Raw genomic sequence first — 17,546 nt, 5'->3', positions numbered from 1 at the left:
GCTCCTGCACCTAAATATAAACAGTACCGGCACCCAAAATGAGTACCGGCACTTATACAGTCAAGCACTGTATGTAAACCGTGTCACAGCCCCTCTCCCACCCTCTCTCTTCACAGGAAATATGAACTCCCTACCGGGAAGGAGTGTGTCACTGTGCAGAATCACCACAGTGGGCGCGTTGAGGGTCCTCGTGGGTGCACCAGGTCACCCTGTCACGATGGCCCGTGCGACTTGCCTTGAGGCTGTCAGAGTGTGTCACTCGGGCTCGAGCTGCAAGGGCAGCGTCAACACCAAGAAGCGTGGTTATGACATTACCAGAAACCCACACCTGAACAAGGTAAAGCCCTGGATCAAGGTCCCCCAACTGGCGGCTGTGATTTTATTTGCCCCCCCCCCCCAAGTTTTCTGAGCAAATTTTTAAAAATATTTATTTTCATAAAATTGTTGGACATAAAAGACTGTAAAAACACCAGCAGATCAGCTCCAAGTGATTTTAATTTTGGAAATCTGTTCCAAAGTATTCCCACACATCATAGAGAGATATACACTGAGTGTACAAAACATTAAAGTGGAACTGACAGCGTTCTTTGCAGATAACTTTGCAGATATGAAACAAACAGACAATAATATCAGTAAAACATGTCAAATTCCCAGTTTTATGCTACAAAACCAACTTTATCAGAGGATTTTAAAATAGTTTGTTTCACTCAAAATTCCATGACATACAGTAAGGAATTGTTGGAAAAATACAGTGCATTTGGATAGAATTCAGACCCCATGACTTTTTAAAAATGTTGTTACGTTACAGCCTTATTCTAAAATTAATTAAATTGTTTTTTCCCCTCATCAATATACACACAAACAATACCCCATAACAACAAAGCAAAAACAGGTTTTTAGAAATGTTTGCAAATGTATTAAAAATAAATAACTAAAATATACCATTTACATAAGTATTCAGACCCTTTACTCAGTACTTTGTTGAAGCACCTTTGGCAGCGATTACAGTCTCAAGTCTTCTTGGCTATTACGCTACAAGCTTGGCACACCTGTATTTGGGGAGTTTCTCCCATTCTTCTCTGTAGATCCTCAAGATCTGTCAGGTTGGATGGGGAGCATCGCTGCTCAGCTATTTTCAGGTCTCTCCAGAGATGTTAGATCTGGTTCAAGTCCGGGCTCTGGCTGGGCCACTCAAGGACATTCATAGACTTGTCCCGAAGCCACTCCTGCATTGTCTTGGCTGTGTGCTTAGGGTTGTTGTCCTGTTGGAAGGTGAACCTTCGCCCCAGTCTAAGGTGTTGAGTTCTCTGGAACAGGTTTTCATCATGGATCTCTCTGTACTTTGTTCCGTTCATCTTTCCCTCCCTCCTGACTAGTCTCCCAGTCACTGCCGCTGAAAAACATCCCCACAGCGTGAATCTGCCACCACCATGCTTCACCGTAAGGATAGTGGCAGGTTTCCTCCAGACGTGACGCATGGCATTCAGCCCAAAAGGTTCATTCTTGGTTTCATCAGACCAGAAAATCTTGTTTCTCATGGTCTGAGAGTCCTTTAGGTGCCTTTCGGTAAACTCCAAGCAGGCTGTCATGTGCCTTTTACTGAGGAGTGGCTTCTGTCTGGCCACTCTAACATAAAGGCTGGATTTCTTCATTTTTTAAATTTAACTTTTATTTAACCAGGTAGGCCAGTTGAGAACAAGTTCTCATTTACAACTGCGACCTGGCCAAGATAAAGCAAAGCAGTGTGACACAAACAACAACACAGAGTTACACATGGAATAAACAAACATACAGTCAATAACACAATGGAAAAATATATATACAGTGTGTGCAAATGAGGTAAGATAAGGGACGTAAGGCAATAAATAGGCCATAGTGGTGAAATAATTACAATTTAGCAATTAAACACAAGTAGAGATACTGGGGTGCGAAGGAGCAAAAAAATAAATAACAGTATGGGGATGAGGTAGTTGGATGTGCTGTTTACAGATGGGCTATGTACAGGTGCAGTGATCTGTGAGCTGCTCTGACAGCTGGTGCTTAAAGTTAGAGAGGGAGATATGAGTCTCCAGCTTCAGTGATTTTTGCAATTCGTTCCAGTCATTGGCAGCAGAGAACTGGAAGGAAAGGCGGCCAAAGGAGGAATTGGCTTTGGGGCTGACCAATGAAATATACCTGCTGGAGCGCGTGCTACGGGTGGGTGCTGCTATGGTAACCATGGGCTGAGATAAGGCGGGGCTTTACCTAGCAAAGACTTATAGATGACCTGGAGCCAGTGGGTTTGGTGAGGAAATGAAGCGAGGGCCAACCAACGAGAGCATACAGGTCACAGTGGTGGGTAGTATATGGGGCTTTGGTGACAAAACGGATGCCACTGTGATAGACTGCATCCAATTTGCTGAGTAGAGTGTTGGAGGCTATTTTGTAAATGACATCGCCGAAGTCAAGGATCGGTAGGATAGTCAGTTTTACGAGAATATGTTTGGCAGCATGAGTGAAGGATGCTTTGTTGCGAAATAGGAAGCTGATTGTAGATAAAAAAAAAATGGAGTGCTGCAGAGATAGTTGTTAGATGGTTGTCCTTCTGGAAGGTTCTCCCATCTCCACAAAGGAACTCTGGACTTCTGTCAGAGTGACCATCGGGTTCTTGGTCACCTCCAAGACCAAGGCCCTTCACCCCCGGTTGTTCAGTTTGGGTAGGTGGCCAGCTCTAGGAAGAGTCTTGGTGGTTCCAAACTTCTTACATTTAAGAATGATTGAGGCCACTGTGTTCTTGGGGACCTGCAATGCTGCAGAAATATTTTGGTATCCAACCCCAGATCTGTGCCTAGACACGATCCTGTCTCTGAGCTCTACGGACATTTCCTTGGACATCATCGCTTGGTTTTTCCTCTGACACGCACTGTCAACTGTGGGACCTTATATAGACAGGTGTGTGCCTTTCCAAATCATGTCCAGTCAATTGAATTTACCACAGGTGGACTCCAATCAAGTTGTAGAAACATCTCAAGGATAATCAATGGAAACAGGATGCACCTGAGCTCAATTTTGAGTCTCATAGCAAAGGGTCTGAATACTTATGTTAATAAGGTGTTTCTGTTTTCGCTTTGTCATTGTGGGCTATTGTGTGTAGATTGATGAGGTAAACATTTAATTGAATCCATTTTAGAATAAGGCTGTAATGTAAGAAAATGTGGAAAAGGTGAAGGGATCTGAATACTTTCCGAATGCACTGTAAATCAATCTGGCACACACACACACACACACACACACACACACACACACACACACACACACACACACACACACACACACACACACACACACAGATTAATCGAGTTAATGTAAACCTGTCAGATAGCGTAGCAGTTACAGGCCTTAAAGTAAACCCCTTAAGGAAACGGCTGATTAGCGACCGCAATTACACCAAAAATGTCTAAAAACATGTTTTTGCTTTGTCATTATGGGGGTTTGTGTGTAGATTGAAGAGGGGCATTTTTTATTGAATCAATTTTAGAATAAGGCTGTAAAGTAACAAAATTAGAAAAAAATGTCAAGGGGGTTGAATACTTTCCGAATGCACTGTAGATGGATGCAGTTCAATGCTAGATTAATATAATTCACCAATACATTTATAATATTGCTGTCAGGTTGTAGATCAAAGCTGGCCTGGTACATTGTTTGCTACCTGCACCCATTCGGGATGTACTGTTTCAGTTTCAATGACTCAATATTTTGAACAAAAACAGCCTACTGTAACTAAGGGAATGTCAATACAATCAAACTAGCGAAGGCAAAGATCACAAGTCAGTCAAAACGTGGCTAATAGAGTAGCACACGTGTCAAAACACAAGGCGTGACACATTTCTATCCGGCCCGCGCAATGATCAGGGTTGTCAATTAATTTTGTCCCGCTACCATACCGTCCGCGTTGTGCTGCACTACAAGTCACAGCAAGACAAACGGTGCTGTATCATATCATCACTAATGGCACTGACCAAATCTTCTACCAGACCTAAAGTTTAAACATGTTGTATGCTAAATGTCCTTGCCAAGTTTCAGTTCCAACAGGTTTTTAAAATATTTTTATTTAACTAAGCAAATCATTTAAGAAATAATTCTTATTTACAATGACGCCCTACCCCGGGCCAAACCCTAACCCGGACGACGCTGGGCCAATTGTGCGCCGCCCTATGGGACTCCCAATCACTGCCGGTTGTGATACAGCCTGGAATCGAATCTGTAGTGATGCCTCTAGCGCTGAGATGTAGTGCCTTAGACCACTGCGCCACTCGGGAGCACAAACATTAATTTCTTTCTATGATTCTCGCTTCTCCCGGAGCACAAAAAACACAATTTAAATCCCCGGTCTGTGAGCTCTCTGAATTTGTAGAATCCTCGCTCTGGGTTTCCCTTGACGATCTGGATTTTGTAGATAGATTCCAAATTAAAGGTCCATGACAAATGGAGACAAACAAAAAGCAAACTCACTTCGGAGTAACATATTCAAAACAATTCACAACAAATAAATTCCATTCACAGAAAACCACTTGGCGTCCTCTCTCCCGGCTAACCTGAACGACATGGATATTCTAAAGGTATTAGTCTGTTCGTTGAAAATAGTCACATCTTGTTTGAGAAGAGGATTTAAATTGAAGTAAAAATCAATCAAAGGTTCGATGTCCCATTTTGGCTGGAACTATCCGACAACAGTGTAGACTACTCCAGCACCGCTGATATTCGGGTCATTGCTGTAGCCTACAGAAAATGTAGTCTTGTTCGTCAAAAAGATATAAGATAAAAGGATTCACACACAGACACACAAGCGAGTATAAATTAGTCAACAGTTGAGTCCTCGACTTTATGAAATTACAGCCTGATGTGCTCGCATCGGGTAATTCAACTTAAATTGTGCTGCTTTCATGTGTCCCGTTTACAACACGCAACAGAGGGAAATTTTACAGAAATGCCACAGTCCTAGTTAGGCTACTAAAATGTGGCAGTCTGGCTTCGTTAAAAAAACTATAACCAAAAACCTAAATCTGCAACAAAACACCATGCAAAGGACAAACATGTAGGCCTTTTAAAGCAACATTTGAGCAGTAGCCTAGGCTGGCTACTCAACTACAAGAGGGTTTGAGTGCACCATACAGCAATGCTTCATTCATTATTTATTTAGCAAGCTGAAAACACGGAGTCTAACCTTAGCTAGCTAGCTACTAGGAGGATGTGATGTTATTGGAGTAGTGAGTGAGTGACCAACTTTTTCCCCTCATATCGTTTTTCGGTGGCTACTTCTAGAGATGCAGGTGTCATTTGGTTAGCTGGCAAGAAATGTGAACCGCTTTGCTAGCTAGCTACGCTGAACTTGAATGACTGTTATCCACAGTTAGTATATCTCTTAGTTGTCAATAAAATGTATTTGGTATCGATCAAATGGGTGGGCAGCCAAGTTCCCATTCAGTTGTCAAAACGTGGGCAAGCTGCAGAAGGACGAGCAGGCTACTATTCCCCATCGTTTATTAGTGTAATTTTGACGACCAACTAGCTGTAAATGTTTGAGAGGGTTTATCAAATGTTCTCTCGTTAGACTTTAGCTCATCTTGTTCTGGCTGGCATTAGCTAGTTGTTGATCTTGCTGTTGTTGATGGACATAGGCAACTGAGGGAGAGAGAGACTACCTTTTCATGGTTGTTTCACCAATAGGACTGTGAAGTTCCTATAAGTAAGAAGGCTCCCGTGGTATTTACACGGACTGTGTATCTGTGCCATTCAGAGGGTGAATGGGCAAGACAAAATATTTAAGTGCCTTTAAATGGGGTATGGTAGTAGGTGCCAGGCGCACCGGTTTGTGTCAAGAACTGCAATGTGTCTGGGTTTTTCACACAACAGTTTCCCGCTTGTATCAAGAACGGTCCACCATCCAAAGGACATTCAACCATCTTGACACAACTGTGGAAAGCATTGGAGTCAACATGGGCCAGCATCCCTGTGGAACGCTTTCGACACCTTGTAGAGTGCATACCCTGGCTAATTAACCTGTTCTAAGGGCAAGGGGGATGCAACTCAATATTAAGAAGGTGTTCTTAATGTTTTGTACACTCAGTGTATGTGATCAAATACAAAGGTAAGGTTTGGAATTATTATTAGTCAACAAATTATTTATGTTCAGGCATTCTAACCATCGCTCAAGAAGAAATCGGCCCGGGGCTGAATCTCGTTGATGATTCCTGCCCCTAGAACACCACAGACAGTGCAATGCCATCAGATGAAAAGCCACTGCTCTCATTCAGGACATTGAGATTATAGGGCTGGCTTTAGAAGCTTCTCATAGGCTAAATTACATAATTTGAGTCAATTGGAGGTGTACCTGTGGATGTGTTTCAAGACCTACCTTCAAACTCAGTGCCTCTTTGCTTGACATCATGGGAAATTTAAAAGAAATCAGCCAAGACCTCAGAACAAAAGTTGTAGACCTCCAAGTCTGGTTCATCCTTGGGAGCAATTTCCAAACGCCTGAAGGTACCACGTTCATCTGTACAAACAATAGTACGCAAGTATAAACACCATGGGACCACACAGCCGTCATACCACTCAGGAAGGAGACGTGTTCTGTCTCCTAGTGATGAACGTACTTTGGTGCGAAAAGTGCAAATCAATCCCAGAACAACAGCAAAGGACCTTGTGAAGATGCTGGAGGAAACAGGTACAAAAGTATCTCAATCCACAGTAAAACGAGTCCTTTATCGACATAACCTGAAAGTCCACTCAGCAAGGAAGAAGCCACTGCCCAAATCCGCCATAGAAAAGCCAGACTACGGTTTGCAACTGCACATGGGGACAAAGATCGTACTTTTTGGAGAAATGTCCTCTGGTCTGATGAAACAAAAATAGAACTGTTTGGCCATAATGACCATCGTTATGTGTGGAGGAAAAAGGGGGAGGCTTGCAAGCAGAAGAACACCATCCCAACCGTGAAGCACGGGGGTGGTAGCATCATGTTGTGGGGGTGCTTTACTGCAGGAGGGACTGGTGCACTTCACAAAATAGATGGCATCATGAGGGAGGAAAATTATGTGGCTATATTGAAGCAACATCTCAAGACATCAGTCAGGAAGTTAAAGCTTGGTCGCAAATGCGTCTTCCAAATGGACAATGACCCCAAGCATACTTCCAAAGTTGTGGCAAAATGGCTTAAGGACAACAAAGTCAAGGTATTGGAGTGGCCATCATAAAGCACTGACCTCAATCCCATAGAAAATTTGTGAGCAGACCTGAAAAAGCGTGTGTGAGCAAGGAGGCCTACAAACCTGACTGAGTTAAACCAGCTCTGTCAGGAGGAATGGGCCAAAATTCACCTAACTTATTGTGGGAAGCTTGTGGAAGGCTACCTGAAACGTTTGACCCAATTTAAACAATTTAAAGGCAATGCTACCAAATACTAATTGAGTGTATGTAAACTTTTGACCCACTGGGAATGTGATGAAAGAAATACAAGCTGAAATAAATCATTCTCTCTACTATTATTTTGACATTTCACATTCTTAAAATAAAGTGGGGATCCTAACTGACCTAAGACAGGGAATTTTTACTAGAATTAAATATCAGGAATTGTGAAAAACGGAGTTTAAATGTATTTGGCTAAGGTGTATGTAAACTTCTGACTTCAACGGTATATTTTTTTTTGGGGGGGGGAGTACTTGGGCTGAATTCCTGGTTATTTTCCGGGGGTGGGGGGGGATAAAACAAAACTTGTGCGCTTGTTGCCGACCCCTAACAAAGGTTGAAGAATGAAATGCAAATATGTTTCTGATTCTGATCATGTTTGCCCTTGCAGATGTAAGTTCAAATCGGCCCTGGGTTCTCTATAGCCTCTATAGGCTGTCTGTTAGAATTGGGACGATAAACAGAAAACTATCGACACTGTCCCAACTGACCACTTATCATGGACATTTTGCTGATATTGTTCATTGCAATAAATAACCAATAGAGACCCACTAGAACAATTTGAAGTTTGAACATAAATACGTTTGCTAATATAGGTGATTGCTAATAGGACAATTGATAGGTATAACATTAAAAGTAGTAGTAGTAGTAGTAGTTTTAATGGTAATATTAGGCTCTCTATATCCTCTCTATAGCCTCTATATCCTCTCCATAGCCTCTCTATATCAAGTTTATTTTATATAGCCCTTCTTACATCAGCTAATATCTCGAAGTGCTGTAGAGAAACCCAGCCTAAAACCCCAAACAGCAAGCAATGCAGGTGTAGAAGCACGGTGGCTAGGACAAACTCCCATGAAAGGCCAAAACCTAGGAAGAAATCTAGAGAGGAACCAGGCTATGAGGGGTGGCCAGTCCTCTTCTGGCTGTGCCGGGTGGAGATTATAACAGAAATGGCCAAGATGTTCAAAATGTTCATAAATGACAAGCATGGTCAAATAATAATCAGGAATAAATGTCAGTTGGCTTTTCATAGCCGATCATTAAGAGTTGAAAACAGCAGGTCTGGGTCAGGTAGGGGTTCCATAACCGCAGAACAGTTGAAACTGGAACAGCAGCAAGGCCAGGTGGACTGGGGACAGCAAGGAGTCATCATGCCCGGTAGTCCTGACGTATGGTCCTAGGGCTCAGGTCCTCCGAGAGAGAGAAAGAAAGAGAGAAGGAGAGAATTAGAGAGAGCCAATATGTTCAAAATGTTCATAAATGACAAGCATGGTCAAATAATAATCAGGAATAAATGTCAGTTGGCTTTTCATAGCCAATCATTAAGAGTTGAAAACAGCAGGTCTGGGACAGGTAGGGGTTCCGTAACCGCAGGCAGAACAGTTGAAACTGGAACAGCAGCAAGGCCAGGTGGACTGGGGACAGCAAGGAGTCATCATGCTCGGTAGTCCTGACGTATGGTCCTTGGGCTCAGGTCCTCCGAGAGAGAGAAAGAAAGAGAGAAGGAGAGAATTAGAGAGAGCATACTTAAATTCACACAGGACACTGGATAAGACAGGAGAAGTACTCCAGATATAACCAACTGACCCTAGCCCCCAACACAAACTACTGCAGCATAAATACTGGAGGCTGAGACAGGAGGGGTCAGATTTATTGTCAGATTTAACAGAAGATCTCTTTGTTTCTTGGGACCTAGAACAAGCATCTCTGTTTTGTTCGAGTTTAAAAGTAGAAAGTTTTCAGCCATCCACTTCCTTATGTCTGAAACACAGGCTTCTAGCGAGGGCAATTTTGGGGCTTCACCATGTTTCATTGAAATGTACAGGTGTGTGTCATCCGCATAGCAGTGAAAGTTAACATTATGGTTTTGAATAACATCCCCAAGAGGTAAAATATATAGTGAAAACAATAGTGGTCCTAAAACGGAACCTTGAGGAACACCGAAATGTACAGTTGATTTGTCAGAGGACAAACCATTCACAGAGACAAACTGATATCTTTCCGACAGATAAGATCTAAACCAGGCCAGAACTTGTCCGTGTAGACCAATGTGGGTTTCCAGTCTCTCCAAAAGAATGTGGTGATCGATGGTGTCAAAGGCAGCACTAAGGTCTAGTAGCACGAGGACAGATGCAGAGCCTCGGTCTGACGCCATTAAAAGGTCATTTACCACCTTCACAAGTGCAGTCTCAGTGCTATGATGGGGTCTAAAACCAGACTGAAGCATTTCTTATACATTGTTTGTCTTCAGGAAGGCAGTGAGTTGCTGTGCAACAGCTTTTTCAATTTTTTTTGAGAGGAATGGAAGATTCGATATAGGCCGATAGTTTTTTATATTTTCCAGGTCAAGGTTTGGCTTTTTCAAGAGAGGCTTTATTACTGCCACTTATAGTGAGTTTGGTACACATCCGGTGGATAGAGAGCCGTTTATTATGTTCAACATAGGAGGGCCAAGCACATGAAGCAGCTCTTTCAGTAGTTTAGTTGGATTAGGATCCAGTATGCAGCTTGAAGGTTTAGAGGCCGTGATTATTTTCATCATTGTGTCAAGAGATATAGTACTAAAACACTTAAGTGTCTCCCTTGATCCTAGGTTCTGGCAGAGTTGTGCAGACTCAGGACAACTGAGCCCTGGAGGAATACGCAGATCTAAAGAGGAGTTCGTAATTTGCTTTCTAATGATCATGATCTTTTCCTCAAAGAAGTTCATGAATTTATTACTGCTGAAGTGATTTATTTATTACTGCTCCCCTCTCTTGGGGAATGCTGCTTTTTAGTTAGCTTTGCAACAGTATCAAAAAGAAATGTTGGATTGTTCTTATTTTCCTCAATTAAGTTGGAAAAGTAGGATGATCGAGCAGCAGTGAGGCTGTGGGGACTGTGCGGGGGGGTTTATACTACTATCTGTACTTACTGGTGGCACAGACGCTGTTTCATCCTTTCCTACACTGAAATACCCTTGCCTAACGATTGTGTCTGAAGCTGGGCTTGCAGCACAGCTATCCTCGCCATAAGGCGATCGTTCTCTTGTATATTATGAGTACAGCGACTGCAATTAGAAGACATAATGTTAATGTTACTACTTAGCTTCGGCTGTTGAAAGTGCTGACAAACCATGTCCAGATAAAGCGTCCGGAGTGAAAAAGTTGAATGAGGGAAAAAAGTTGTGATGGAAAAACTAAAAATATAAACTGTAATTAAAAAGTAAAAAGAAAAAACAACGTAAAGTTGTCAGCTAGCAAAGTAAGGTTGGCAACAAAACGCACAGCAACAAAACGCACAGCAACACGTCTATATCCTCTCCATAGCCTCTCTATAGCCTCTCGATATCTTCTCTATAGCCTCTCTATAGCCTCTCTGTAGCCTCTCTATAGCCTCTCGATATCTTCTCTATAGCCTCTCTATATCCTCTCTATAGCCTCTATATCCTCTCCATAGCCTCTCTATTGGCTGTCTCTATATCCTCTCCATAGCCTATCTATAGCCTCTCTGTAGCCTCTCTAGATCCTCTCTGTAGCCTCTCTATAGCCTCTCGATATCTTCTCTATAGCCTCTCTATATCCTCTCTATATCCTCTCTATAGCCTCTCTATAGGCTGTCTATAGCTTCTCTATATCCTCTCTATAGGCTGTCTATAGGCTCTTTATAGGCTGTCTATAGGCTGTCTATAGACTCATTATTGGCTGTCTATAGGCTGTATTTAACCTGGTCCAAATTGAGTCATGTGACACACACAGTAGGATTGTGCCTCAGGTTAGTAATCACAACTGGTATTATCTTTTAACGAGGTTAAATAAACTTAAGAAAGTTACATTGTTAGCTCTCGTAGCTGTCGGTCTCAGTCCGGATGTTAAAGTCACTTCCATTCATCTGAACAATTGTAGTTCTATAACTGAACTATGAACTATGTAGTCCATCAGCTCCTGTTCACACATTGTCCGGGGATTTCAGGTTATTGTGTTGACGCCAATAAGGCTAAACTGAACAGGAATTGTCCATTGTTAAATCGGCTATTCTGCACTTTCTGTGAGGAAAAACCTCAAAACGCCTGGTGGCCTTTTTATAGCATGTTTTGTACACCAGGCATTTTAATTTTATAGTGCAGAAGTCTCTCTCTCTCTCTCTCTCTCTCTCTCTCTCTCTGTCTCTGTCTCTGTCTCTGTCTCTGTCTCTGTCTCTGTCTGTCTGTCTGTCTGTCTGTCTGTCTGTCTGTCTGTCTGTCTGTCTGTCTGTCTGTCTGTCTGTCTGTCTGTCTGTCTGTCTGTCTGTCTGTCTGTCTGTCTGTCTGTCTGTCTGTCTGTCTGTCTGTCTGTCAGTGTAGACTGAAGGAGTAATTGCGGTTGCTGGTCAGCTGTTTCCTTAAGGGGTTTACTTTAAGGCCTGTAACTGCTACGCTATCTGACAGGTTTACTTTAACTCGATTCATCTGTGTGTGTGTGTCAGCCTTATTCTAATATTGATTCAATTAAATGTTCTCCTCATCAATCAATCAAATTTATTTAAGAAGCCCTTTTTAAATATTTATGAAGCCCTTTTTGTTCAGGGGCAGATGATTTTTACCTTGTCAGCTCAGGGATTCGATCTAGCAACCTTTACTGGCCCAACGCTCTAACCACTAGGCTACCTGCCGCCTCATAGCAGAGCATTCAGAGTTTGAGATAGCAGGTGCGGTAGAGAGAGAGAGTCAAACAGCAGGTCTGGGACAAGGTAGCACGTCCCATGAACAGGTCAGGGTTCCATAGCCGCACGACCAGGTGAATTTGTGGCAGAAAGGAGTCATCAGGCCAGGTAGTCCTGAGGCATGGTCCCAGGGCTCAGGTCCTCCGGGACGGAGAGAGAGAGAATTAGATAATTAAATTCACACAGGACACCTGATAAGACAGGCGAATTACACCAGATATAACAGAATGACCCTAGCCCCCCAACACATAAACTATTGCAGCAAAGATACTGGAGGGTGAAATAGGAGGGGTCTGGAGACACTGTGGCCCCATCCGACAATACCCCCGGACAGTGCCAACCAGGCAGGATATAACCCCACCCACTTTGCCAAAGCACAGCCCCCACACCACTAGAGGGATATCCGCAGTCCGCCAACTTACTACCCTGAGAGAAGGCTGAGTATAGCCCACAAAGATCTCCCTCACGGCAAGAACCCGATGGTACATTCTACACACAATAGCCCATGATGACAAAGCGAAAACAGAAATACCTTATTTACATAAGTATTCAGACCCTTTGCTATGAGATTCGAAATTGAGCTCAGGTGCATCCTGTTTCCATTGATTATCCTTGATGTTTCTACAACTTGATTGGAGTCCACCTGTGGTAAATTCAATTGATTGGACATGATTTGGAAAGGCACACACCTGTCTATATAAGGTCCCACAGTTGACAGTGCATGGCAGAGCAAAAACCAAGTGATGAGGTCAAAGGAATTGTCCGTAGAGCTCCGAGACAGGGTTGTGTCGATGCACAGATCTGGGGAAGGGTACAAAAAAAATTCTGCCGCATTGAAGGTCCCCATGAACACAGTGGCCTCAATCATTCTTAAATGGAAGAAGTTTGGAACCACCAAGACTCTTCCTAGAGCTAGCCGCCCGGCCAAACTGAGCAATCGGGGGAGAAGGGCTTTGGTCAGGTAGGTGACCAAGAACCCGATGGTCACTCTGACAGAGCTCCAGAGTTCTTCTATGGAGATGGAAGAACCTTTAAAGAAGAACATCCATCTCTACAACACTCCACCAATCAGGCCTTTATGGTAGAGTGGCCAGACGGATGCCACTCCTCAGTAAAAGGCTCATGACAGCCCGCTTGGAGTTTGCCAAAGGCACCTAAAAGACTCTCAGACCACGAGAAACAATCTCTGATCCGATGAAATCAAGATTGAACTCTTTGTTCTGAATGCCAAGCGTCACGTCTGGAGGAAACCTGGCACCATCCCTACGGTGAGGTATGGTGGCAGCAACATCATGCTGTGTGGATGTTTCTCAACAGCAGGGACTGGGAGACTAGTCAGGATCAAGGGAAAGATGAACGGAGCAAAGTACAGAGAGATCCTTGATGAAAACCTGCTCCAGATTGTCAGGACCTCAGACTGGGCTGAAGGTTCACCTTCCAACAGGACAACAACCCTAAGCACACAGTCAAGACATCGCAGGAGTGGCTTCGGGACAAGTATCTGAAAGTCCTTGAGTGAACCAGCCAGAGCCCGGACTTAAACCTGATTGAATATCTCTGGTGAGACCTGAAAATAGCTGTGCAGTGATGCTCAAAAACCAACCTGACAGAGGATCTGCAGAGAAGAATGGAAGAAACTCCCCAAATACAGGTGTGCCAAGCATGTAGTGTCATACTCAAGAAGACTCAAGGCTGTAATCGCTGCCAAAGGTTCTTCAACAAAGTACTGAGTAAAGGGTCTAAATACTTATGTTAATGTGATATTTCAGAATTTTATTTTTATACATTGTCAAAATAAAATAAAATAAACTATTTTTGCTTTGTCATTATGAGATAGTGTATGTAGATTGATGAGGGGGAAAACAATGTAATCAATGTTAGAATAAGGCTGTAACAAAATGTGGAAAAATTCAAGGGTCTGAATACTTTCTTGAATGCAATGTATAAGTATACAAATAATGTATTTCCATTTTGTATTTTTTCTGTGTTAGTTGTATGTGTTGTTGAAATAATTATGTTTGTTTGCACTTTAATTTAGTTAGTGTGAAGCTAAGTTGTAGAATGATAATGATCATTAATCTTATCAAACTCCCGCTTCATACCAACTCTAACGCAGTCCCATTCACCTTTCAACGTATTGAATGATTTGACGATTCACACCATCAAACAGTTCTTAGGTTCCTTAAACAATGCGCTCTCAAGTTCAGTTCATTCATATTCCCCACTTGTAATCACACTGAAATGAGGAAGTGGATTAGGTTCCATTTAAAGGTTAACATCTCATAGTTGGAGAGTCACTGTGATTGACACATTAATAGGCGCTTATTATTAATGGAAACCAAACCACAGGTGCAAGTGTCACATTACACTATCACAACTTTACATAGTGACACTGGTATATTTACTGTAGCAAGTTGGTGAACAGTTTTTATTTTGTGATTTATTTCCATGACGGTCCTCTCTGGCTTTCAGAATAATTCTTTCCGTTGAAGAAAAAAGAGGTAGAGCGAGTGTGTGAGAGAGGAAAGAAGATATTAGAAGGGAGTTCACAGGGGAGGGAATTCAGGCTCCTATCCCATTGGACAGAATAAATAGATGACCTCCACTCCCCCAAACGCTCAAACACACCCCTCCAGAATACTGACATGACAAAGTAGAGTGGCACTAACCACAACCAGATCTCAAAGTCACGACCCAATCAGCTCGCTGAGCAACCATAAGAATTTCCCTTCATGCAATAGGCCTAATAAAGGAATGCTAAACACATGATCAGAACCACAACATAGCTAAAGCACCACAGCTTCTTTATCGAAAGACAATAATTGTAAATACCTGATAGCTGGGTGTTTATGTGAGCAACAGCTAGCTAGACCAATGCTACAATATTGGAGCGATTGATCCTAATGTTGGATGTGTGGTCCTCCATCCCCCCCGTAGGGCATGGCCTTCACCCTGCAGGAACGCCTGCAGCTGGGCATCCACGGCCTGCTGCCCCCAGTCTTCCTCTCCCAGGACGTCCAGGTGCTCCGCATCATGAGGAGCTACGAGGGCCGCAACCCCCTCGACAAGTGAGCACACACACACACAGAGTCAAATAATACACTTACATATACAAACAAACAAACATACAGACACACAACACACAATGGCTAAAAATGCACATACAGACAGAAATACGGAAACTTTCCTCCCCCTCATTATCACTAATCACTATCATCACTAGCACTATCATCACTATTACTATAATCACCATCATCACTATTACTATCATCACTATTACTAGCATCACTATCACTATCACCACTATTACTTGCATCACTATCACTAGCATCACTATCATCACTATCACTAATAACACTATCATCACTATTATTGACATCACTATCACCACTATTACTATTATTACTATCATCACTATCATCACTATTACTATCATCACTATTACTATCATAAATATCATCACTATTACTAGCATCACTATCACTAATAACACTATCATCACTATTACTATCATCACTATCATCACTATTACTAGCATCACTATTACTAGCATCACTATCATCACTATCACTAATAACACTATCACCACTATTACTTTTATCACTATCACATTCATCACTATTACTATCATCACTATCATCACTATTACTAGCATCACTATCACCAATAACACTATCATCACTATTACTATCATCACTATTAGTATCATCACTATCATCACAATTACTAGCATCACTATTACTAGCATCACTATCACCACTATCACTAATAACACTATCATCACTATTAGTATCATCACTATTAGTATCATCACTATCATCACTATTACTATCATCACTATTAGTATTATCACTATCATCGCTATCACTAATAACACTATCATCACTATTACTAGCATCACTATTACTAGCATCACTATCACTATCATCACTATCACTAATAACGCTATCATCACTATTATTATCATCACTATTAGTATCATCACTATCATCACTATTAGTATAATCACTATAATCACTATTACTATCATCACAATCACTATCATCACTATTAGTATCATCACTATCATCACTATTACTACCATCACTATTACTATCATCACTATTAGTATCATCACTATCATAAGTAACACCCACTGGATATCATAAGGTGAATGCACCAATTTGTAAGTCGCTCTGGATAAGAGCGTCTGCTAAATGACTTAAATGTAAATGTTAAATGTATCATCCCTATTAGTATCATCACTATCACTAATAACACTATCATCACTATTAGTATCATCACTATTACTAGCATCACTATTACTATCATCACTATCATCACTATCATCACTATTACTATCATCACTATCACCACTATCACTAATAACACTATCATCACTATTAGTATCATCACTATCATCACTATTAGTATCATCACTATCATCACTATTACTATCATCACTATTAGTATTATCACCATCATCGCTATCACTAATAACACTATCATCACTATTAGTATCATCACTATCACTAATAACTACCACTGTCATCAATATCACTATCATCATTATCACTGTCACTATCATCGCTATCCCTTCCAGCTCTGTTTCACCTTGTCCTACATTTCTTGTTGCTCTCTCTCTCTCTCGCTCTCTATCTATTTCTCTCTATCTCTATTTCTTTCTTTCTTCCTCTCTCTCACTCTCTCTCTCTATTTCTCTATTTCTCTCTCTCCCTATCTCTATTTCTCTCTCTCTCTCAGGTACATCTTGCTAATGACTTTGCAGGACAGGAATGAGAAGTTGTTTTACCGCCTGCTTACATCTGATGTAGAGGAGTTCATGCCTATCGTCTATACGCCTACAGTAGGGCTGGCCTGCCAACAGTACGGACTGGCCTTCAGGAGACCACGGTAGGCATGACACACTGACACACACACACGTACAGACATACACACACTCACACACACTTACACACACACACACACACACACACACACACACACACACACACACACACACACCACACACACACACACACACACACACACACACACACACACACACACACACACACACACACACACACACACACACACACACACACACACACACGTACAGACACACACAAACCCACACACCCACACACACACACACAGAGAGAGAGAGAGAGACAGGGCATTGTTGTGTGATAATAGTGGCTCAGTGGTTCTGAAGTGTTAGCATGTACAGTTGAAGTTGGAAGTTTACATACACTTAGGTTGGAGGCAGTAAAACTTGTTTTTCAACCACTCCACAAATTTCTTGTCAACAAACTATAGTTTTGGTTGGTTAGGACATCTACTTTGTGCATGACACAAGTAATATATATATATATTTTTTTTGTTGTTGTAATTTTACCCCCTTTTCTCCCCAATTTTCGTGGTATCCAATCGCTAGT

The 17,546-nt window shown here is 42.0% G+C and overlaps 1 protein-coding gene across 4 annotated transcripts in view; it reads left to right on the top strand.

Moving 5' to 3' along the window:
* The window catches only part of LOC129820702 (NADP-dependent malic enzyme-like), a 30,056-nt gene that overhangs the window by 705 nt on the left and 11,805 nt on the right, over positions 1-17,546 (top strand). For all 4 annotated transcript variants that reach the window (XM_055877570.1, XM_055877571.1, XM_055877572.1 and 1 more), the window contains 3 exons: positions 117-337; positions 15,064-15,194; positions 16,870-17,019. In XM_055877570.1, the coding sequence (XP_055733545.1) occupies positions 117-337; positions 15,064-15,194; positions 16,870-17,019 (502 nt within the window). The remainder of the gene's footprint in view (positions 1-116; positions 338-15,063; positions 15,195-16,869; positions 17,020-17,546) is intronic.

Source organism: Salvelinus fontinalis, chromosome 23 (genome assembly GCF_029448725.1).
Source record: "Salvelinus fontinalis isolate EN_2023a chromosome 23, ASM2944872v1, whole genome shotgun sequence".
Taxonomy (NCBI): Eukaryota; Metazoa; Chordata; class Actinopteri; order Salmoniformes; family Salmonidae; genus Salvelinus; species Salvelinus fontinalis.
Note: the sequence above shows the minus strand (reverse complement) of the source record. Positions and strands in the feature narration are given on the sequence as shown.